This window comes from Rattus norvegicus, chromosome 7, assembly GCF_036323735.1.
Source record: "Rattus norvegicus strain BN/NHsdMcwi chromosome 7, GRCr8, whole genome shotgun sequence".
In the NCBI taxonomy this organism is placed as follows: Eukaryota; Metazoa; Chordata; class Mammalia; order Rodentia; family Muridae; genus Rattus; species Rattus norvegicus.
In genome coordinates, this window is record NC_086025.1 from 11,855,027 (window position 1) to 11,863,401 (window position 8,375).

The following is an 8,375-nucleotide window of genomic DNA, read 5'->3' on the forward strand; positions in this document are numbered from 1 at the left end:
ATATAAACGTGTATGTGTGTGTGTGTGTGTGTGTGTGTGTGCGCAGAAGTAGTATTATGGTGCGCATGCAGAGGTCAGAGAACAAGTTGTGGGAGTCAGTTCTGAGCTGTTGTGTGAGCCTCAGGGATTGAAGCCATCGGGTCCTCAGGCTTAGTGGGGAGCACCTTTACCTGCTGAGCTGGTTTTTTTTTTTTTTTTCTTTTCTTTCTTCTTTTTTTTTCCGGAGCCAGGAACCGAACCCAGGGCCTTGCGCTTGCTAGGCAAGTGCTCTACCACTGAGCTAAATCCCCAACCCCCCTGCTGAGCCGTTTTGCCTGATCTCAGATGTCTATTCAGGAGCTGGCCCTTTCTTGTGCTGATTCCAGCACAGCCAGCTTTCAAACAGAATTCAAAGCTGTTTCCTCGGGCATCTGAGGCAGGCTAAGAAAAGAGCATTTAACTTGACTTGAATCCAGTCATGATAGAGACCGGGATCTTCGGGATCTGCCCTCAGTTTGACTTGAGAGGAGTGGGCTCACTCGCCTGTTTCCTGTGAGGAACCTTACCTCCTGAGGTAATTAGGAAGCAGCAGAGAGGCTCCTCACTCTTGGATTGATTGATTGATTGATTTTTTTTTTTTGAGAAAACGAGGCAAAACTTATTCATTTTTTGCATTTGAAGTACTCTTTCCATAACCATTATTACAACTGCAAATTAGCTGCTTTACCCGGCTTCCCCTCTCCCTCCCTTTTGAGGCCTATCCATTCCCCTAGCTTCTTGTTCTCACCAACCTCAATCAGGTTGGTTTGGTGCCTAACACAAAATACCTCCACTGACTTGACATACGTTGGCTCAACACGGTTGGACGTAAGCACACAGATGGGCTTGGTACCAACAGAGGCCAAGCACTAGGTTATCTCAGAGGAGGGAGGTCTTTTTTTTTTTTTTTAAGATTTATTCATTTATTATATATAAGTACACTGTAGCTGTCTTCAGATACACCAGAAGAGGGAATCGGATCTCTTTACAGATGGTTGTGAGCCACCATGTGGTTGCTGGGAATTGAACTCATGACCTCTGGAAGAGCAGTCGGGTGCTCTTAACCGCTGAGCCATCTCTCCAGCCCTAGGGAGGTCTTTTGTAAAGCAGTATTGACCATTACACCTCAAGCAGCAGTGCCTTCCTTGGCCATGGTAGAGGATTGTAGGTGAGGCTGAATCTTGAATACACCTGAGTTCTTCACAACTCCATCCACAGCATGAGGGACAAGGCCGTTGCTATTTATTAAGACATGGTACTGTCACATGTCCCAGGGTGGCTCTGAATTCAACGGTATTCCTGTCCCAACTTTTCAAGTGCTGAGGTGACAGGGGTGCACCATTGTGACCACCGAGCACCCCCTTTCTTTTTTTTAGTATATGTGCTGCCGAAGCGAGCACACCCCCTTTCTTTTTAAAAGTTGATTTACTTATGTTGTCTATCTGTGGGTACATACACTTGAACCCTGACTGTCAGGTTTGGTGACAAAGTGCCACCATCTTTCTTAATCCAGTGATACCTTCATTGACAGTCCATTGCAACTTTCTGCACTTACGTGATTTAGCAGTCAGTACACAGCCATTGTGACCAAGACACTATTTTTTTTTCAAAGATTTATTTATTTCATGTATGTGAGTACACTGTCGCTGTCTTCAGACACACCAGAAGAGGGCATCAGATCCCATCACAGATGGCTGTGAGCCACCATGTGGTTGCTGGGAATTGAACTCAGGACCTCTGGAAGAGCAGTCCGTGCTCTTAACCACTGAGCCACCTCTCCAGCCCAAGACACTGTATTTTTAAAAAAGATTTATTTCTTACTGGGCAGTGGTGGTGCTCTCCTTTAATTCCAGCATTTGGGAGGCAGAGGCAGGAAGATCTCTAAGTTCGAGGCCAGCCTGGTTTACAGAGTGAGTTCCTGGATGGCCAGGGCTACACAGAGAGAGACCCTGTCTCGAAACACGCATACACAAAAATTCTTTATTGAATGTTTTTATATGTAGGGGTACTTTGCTTGCATGTTTGTGTGTACACTGAATGCCTGCCTATTGCTTAGGGATTCCAGGAGAGGGGGTCAGACCCCCTGGACATGGATTTATGGACGGTCGTGAAACTCCATATAAGGTGCTGAGAATGGAACGCAAATCCTCTACGAGAGAAACAAATGCTTTTAGTCACTAAGCCGTCTTCCAGGCTCCAGAGATGTCATATTTTCCACAGTGGTTCATCTTAGCTCATTAGCATTTCAATTGAAGTATCCCTGCGTGTTAGAAATATAATGGGTGCAATATTGAGGAGGACTCAAACTTCAGACTTGGGGTGGAAAACAAGACAGAAAGGTTAGGATTGATGTTCTGTGTAGCCGTTGGGACAGGCAGGCTTCGAGAAGGAGGAAGACAGTCCCAGCATCTAGCTCCACCGAGGAGAGGCACCCGTGGCTACCAGCATCAAAGTGGCTGCTCGAACAGGGCAGACATCCATGCTATGTGTGAGGCAAGATACCCACAGATGTTTTTGTGTGCAGTTCAGAGTTATCTGCTTCAGGTGATCTGGGAGGCCACCCTGTATGCACACACTGCATGGACTCCCAGGTATACATGGACGGGGATATGTGTTCCAACATATCATATACCTGTTAGGCCGGTGAACAGGAATTTCTAGCCCAGCAGGTCTTGCAAGAAGGCCCACATGTACTGATGCATCTCCTCAGGATGGCTCTGTGGAATCCAGTGCCCACTGCCTGGCAAAATGTGGCTTTCCAGCCGGCCTGGCACGAAATGGCTTTCGATGGCTTCCACCAGCCCCTGCTGCAGGGAGAAGTCTTTTTCCCCCCACAGCAGCAGTGTGGGTTTTGACAGTTCCTTGGGCTCCAGGGGGAAGTTCCTGTGGCCAAGAGAGACAAGTTGACAGAAGAGTGACCACTCTCATTTCCTTTGCCTGGCCCTTTGCTGGGCTTCTCTCCCCGGTAGAGGCTTACCTGAACACATTTCGGTAGTAGTTGATGGGCCCAGAGAGGCCTCCGGGATGGGAGAAGGGATAAAGGAACGCTTCAAGTTCACAAGGACTCAGGCGTGGGATGCCTTTCTTGTGGTGAGTGAATATGGATTTCAGAATCTGGGTGCACACAAAAACGTGCTGGTTTCAGTGCCTCAGTTGCTTACCCCCAATCTGTTATCCCCATTCCTAGGCTGTAACCCTCACTGCACCTGGAAGTCGGACAGAGACAGCAGTTTCTCTGGCAGCCAGGGGAGCTGAAACAGGAATATGTAGTTCGATCGGAATAACTGGCCAATGTGGCGGGTTGAGTATTCTGGGAATAAATAGATAACGGCTGTGAGGTCTGGGATTGGGGCAGTCCTATACGTCTACCCTCCTACACACAGAGTTTGGGCACATGGGCCTCTAGCACAGCACTACTGCCTGTCTGTGAAGGCAATGACCCCACTCTGGCTCCGTACTGCCCTGCCACGTTGTCTTCACAGCTACAGACCGGGCAAACTCAGTGTTTAAAAGTGCTTGCTGGGGCTGGGGATTTAGCTCAGTGGTAGAGCGCTTACCTAGGAAGCACAATGCCCTGGGTGGTTCGGTCCCCAGCTCCAAAAAAAAGAACCAAAAAAAAAAAAAAAAAAAAAAAAGTGCTTGCTGTCCCCAGCTCCGAAAAAAAAAAGAATAGAAAAAAAAAAAAGTGCTTGCTGCTTTCCCAGAAACCTCTGCTTCCCAGCACCTCTGTTGGGTGGTGCTAAGTGATGTGTTACTCTAGTTCTAATGATCTCCTCTGGCCTCCATTATACATGCAGCACAGATGCATACATATAAACATATAACAAAAAGAATTCTTACTGAGTGGTGATGGTGGTCTTTAATCCCAGCACTGAGAAGGCAGAGGCAGGCAGATCTCTGAGTTTAAGGTCAGCCTGGTCTAAAGAGTGAGTTCCAGGACAGCCAGAACTGCACAAAGAAACCCCTTCAAAATAAAATGGGAATCTCTCCCTTTGAAGCTCCCGGATGCCCTCAGGAGGCACCAACAAGCTTCTCCTACTTAGGCCTGCCATACTCCCCCTGCTTCAGGTAATAAACATTTATTGATCACCTACTGTGTACCGGCTCCCGCAGAAAAGGGTAGAAAGAAATGGATTTTGATCATAATGAAGATCACAATGCTATTCAGGTAAGCTATGAAGTGTAGTTCACTGACAGACTATGCGGTTGGCAATCTTGAAGTTCTAGGTTCTATTATCCACCGCTCTCATACCAGCTAACAAAGGTCAAGTGACAAAAGACACTAGATAGCCGGAAAGACCATCTGATTGTACTGTGGTGAGGTTCATTCGTTCCTTATATCTTGCTGTCAGTGCCGAGCGTAGAGGCACTGGATCCCAACATCCAGAAGGCAGAAAGCAGCAGACCTGGTACATAAAACAAGCTCTGGGCCAGCTCAAGTTTCATAGTGAGACTCGTCTCAATCAATCAGTCAATCAATCAATCAATCAGTCAATGGAAGAGGGAAGTAAAAGAAAGAAAACACAGACATCATTTCCTTTGCCTCAGTTTCCCTCAACTAGAACATGAAGCTAAAACTTTCATCAGCCCAAGAGCTCTGGATAATGGCTCACAGGCAAGTTTATTATAGGCAACTTGTAGGCGCAGGTTGACCACCCTCATCCATAAAATTTAAATGTCCAGAAATTTAAATTGTTGGGGTTTTTTTTGTTTGGGTTTTTTGTTTGTTTGGTTTTTTTTGTTTTTTGTTTTTTTGTTTTTGTTTTTTTTTTGTTTTTTTTTTTTTGAGACAGGGTCTCACTGTATTGCCCTGGCTAACTTGGAACTCACCATGTACACCAGACTGGACTTGAACTCACAGATCCATCTAGCTCTGCTTCCCAAGTGCTGGGATCAAAAGTATATGATGGCTGACCTCTGATGGTTCAATGTACACGTCTGTGTGTGTGTGTGTGTGTCTGTGTCTGTGTGTGTGTGTGTCTGTGTGTGTGTGTGTGTGTGTGTCTGTGTCTGTGTCTGTGTGTGATGTTATGTTTCAGACAAGAAACAATATAGCCCAGGCTGGTCTCTAACTCACGATCCTCCTTCCTCGGCTTCCCAAGTGTTGATTTATTTATTTATTTAGACTTAATTCATGTTTTAGTTTGATTTGGTTCAGTTTTTAATGAAGCAGGGTCTCACTATGTAGACCAGGTTAGCCTTAAACTCATGGAAATCTACCTGCCTCTACTTCTCAAGTGCTGGGATTAAAGGCATGTATCACAATACCTGGCTTCTTTTTAGACCTAATTGTTTTTTTTTTTTTTTGGTTCTTTTTTTCGAAGCTGGGGACCGAACCCAAGGCCTTGTGCTTCCTAGGCAAGCACTCTACCACTGAGCTAAATCCCCAACCCCTCGTAATTGTTTTTTTATTGATGTTTAATAGTGTCTACATGTATGTATTCATACCACATGTGTGCCTGGTATCCAGAAGTCAGTTTAGGACATTTAGAGTCTTTAGAACTGGAGTTACAGGCAACTGTGGGCTATTATCTGGGTACTGGGAATCAAACTTGGGTTCTTTGAATAACAAGTGCTTTTCCCTGATGAGCCTTTCCTCCAGTCCCTGCCTCTCAAGTGCTGATATTAATAAGTGTATGCTAGTACAGACAGCTTCCCAAACTTTTCTTCACACACAAAATCACTAAGACTAGGCTAGAGAGATGGCTCAGCGGTTAAGAGCACAGACTGCTCTTCCAGAGGTTCTGAGTTCAAATCCCAGCAACCACATGGTGGCTCACAACCATCTGTAATGGGATTCGATGCCCTCTTCTGGTGTGTCTGAAAACAGCTACAGTGTACACATGTACATAAAATTAATCAATCTTTTAAAGAAATCACTAAGATTATTGTATAAATTTCCTTCAATCTATTCAAATCTAGGTGTAGAAAATATATAGGAAGCACAAATTAGGCTCTAGCAACAAGAGGTCTATTTGATTATGTGTGTAAACACTCTAAAATAAAAGAAAACACAAAATCAGAAACAATCCTGACCCAGTTCTCCTTCTCTCTCTCTCTCTCTCTCTCTCTCTCTCTCTCTCTCTCTCTCTCTCTCTCTCTCTCTCTCTCTGTCAATGCTGGAGATCACATCTAGGCCTTCTAAGATATTAAACAACCACTTAGCTATCCCCTGTCCCCAGCCTGAAGCATTTTGTTATACTCACCTCCAACCTGAAAGTGCTCAAAACAATTTACGTCATTCCTAAGCGTACTATCATTTATCTGGGTCCCTGACACGGTGACAGGTCACAGATGAATACTCGGGCATTTAGCACATCCCAACACACCTTGGAATACTGACATGGGAGGTCCACTGACCACAATCATCCGATCCACTAGGGACGGGAAGTAGACTGAGAAATCCCAGGCAAGGGCGGCCCCCCAGTCGTGGCTCACGAGGATGCACTTGGAGTACCCTGGTGGTGGAAGGCGACAAACACAATGGTGTAATATGTTGTAGGGGTGAGGTAGGCGTGTAGGAGTGGGTACCAAAAGGAGCAAAAGTGAGGAGATGAGCTCATACCCAGGCCTAGGATGATATCCTTGATGTCAGTCAACAGCAAGTCAACGGTGTAACAATCTACATCCTTTGGAGCATCAGAGGGGCTATAACCACGCAAGTCTACAGCTACTACGTGGAAATGGCTCTGAAACTCCCGCAGCTGGTAGCGCCAGCTGAACCTGTCGGATAAGTTGGGAATTTAGTCAGCGTCCGCAGGATGCACCTCCTAAACCCAGCAGATACCTTGGGCCACCCCACATTTATGTTCTGGACTTTTGAGGAAGGAAGTAGTGGGATCCCAGGATTACTCAATCCTATCTATCGGTTCCCATTTCCTAAGTACCTCACAGTCAGAACTCTACCTTTCCCTACTCTAGTGAGCGCCAGGATCCGGGGACCCAGACATACCAGTTCTCTGGGAAGCCATGCAGAAATAGCATGAGGGGCCCATTGCCGCGACCAGCAGAGACGTAGTGCAGACGCAGGCCGGAACTCTGCAGAAGGACACAATCTAAGTAAGAGTTGAAGGGTAAGGAAATAATGGAGCTTCCTCCCTAGGCTTGAGCCCCCAAGGATGGTTCACACTCGACATTTCAACCTCCTTTCTTCATTTTGCATCCACCCTCAAGAAACCTACCTTTGAGGAACACTCACCCTGAGGGTTAGAAAACAATGCTCGCCCAGCGTGGGGTCTCTCAGGCACTCTGGGGCAGACCTCTGGCGGCCGCAGCAGCCCCGGCGAGGGTGGCACAACACATTGGTGAGCGCGACGCAGCTGTAGACAAACGCGGCTACCAAGGCAGCCAAGTACACCAGGATCATCACCAGCGCTCGTAGCAGCTTCAGCGACAGGCGTGAGGGCGCGAGCAGCGCGGTCACCACAAATTCCGGCATATCCTTGCGCTCCGGGACCACTACAGAGCCGTGGTCGGAAGACTGAGCAGGGGGCGCTGGTGCCGGCAGCCCACCACCTTTGTTTTGGGTTTCCACCGTGCTGTCTGGGTCCACTGGACCGGCCGAGGAAACAGATGCGCGACTCGGATAGAGACTGCCACCGCACATGACTCACTCTAAAGTGTCAGCTAAACTACCTGGGCAGAATGAGACACTTAAGCATGAGGAGGTGGGGCCTGCGAGGACCTGTTTTCTGCGGTTGGGGAGGAACTTTAGGGGAAAGAGGGACTGTGGGCGGAGCCCGAGGACATCTTGGATGGAGTTTAAGACAGAGGCAGGCAGGGAATTAAAATGATTTCTGTAGCAGGTGGCGGTGTTCAGGACCTAGAGAATGGCTGGGCAGATAGGAGCACTTGGCACCACGCCTGGCCACCTAACTTTGATCCCAGAGAACGCAGTGGAAGGAGAGGACTGACTCTCACAAGTAGCCCTCTGTTCAACACATAAACCCCTTGATGCTTTACTCTCAGCACTCGAGGGACAGAGGCAAATGGAGTTCAAGGCCAGCTGATTTTATATATAAAGTTCTAGACTAGCCAGAGTTACAAAAAAAAAAAAAAAAGGAACTGGTAAGGCTCGAAGGAGAGTTGAATCTAGAAGGAACGAAGGGAGGAACTCTGTGAGATGGGTGGACCCAGAGGCTGTGCGAGGGTTGAGGGGCGTGGTTTATGGAGGAAGGGGAATTAGGTGGAGTTTGTATTTGAATGAGAAAGACTAAGGCTAGGCTTGTTGGCTTAGGTAGAAGCTAGACCCAAGAACTAGTTTGTTCTGGAGCTGGAAAGGGGCAGGAAACTAACGTGAAAATGAGTGTAACAATCCCCAAAGTGGAAGACCAGGTAACGTTATATAGCTGGAAATT

General features: G+C 47.1%; 1 protein-coding gene across 1 annotated transcript; it reads right to left on the reverse strand.

Moving 5' to 3' along the window:
• Positions 1-2,340: 2,340 nt before the first annotated feature.
• Ephx3 (epoxide hydrolase 3) lies at positions 2,341-7,648 on the reverse strand. Its single transcript, NM_001108988.1, has 7 exons — positions 7,217-7,648; positions 6,971-7,056; positions 6,584-6,741; positions 6,348-6,476; positions 3,225-3,328; positions 2,996-3,132; positions 2,341-2,901 (listed from the first exon to the last, which is right to left on the reverse strand). Exons 1-7 carry the CDS (start codon positions 7,622-7,624, stop codon positions 2,676-2,678), a joined length of 1,248 nt encoding a protein of 415 aa, NP_001102458.1. The 5' UTR covers positions 7,625-7,648; the 3' UTR covers positions 2,341-2,675.
• Positions 7,649-8,375: the final 727 nt, after the last annotated feature.

Coding starts and splice junctions, on each gene's coding strand:
- Ephx3 (NM_001108988.1), bottom strand. CDS start 7,624: ATGTGCGGTGGCAGTCTCTATCCGAGTCGCGCATCTGTTTCCTCGGCC. Junction 3,329..6,347: donor TCCCATGTCAGTATTCCAAG/GTGTGTTGGGAT, acceptor ATTTATTCCCAG/AATACTCAACCCGCCACATT. Junction 2,902..2,995: donor TACTACCGAAATGTGTTCAG/GTAAGCCTCTAC, acceptor TCTTGGCCACAG/GAACTTCCCCCTGGAGCCCA.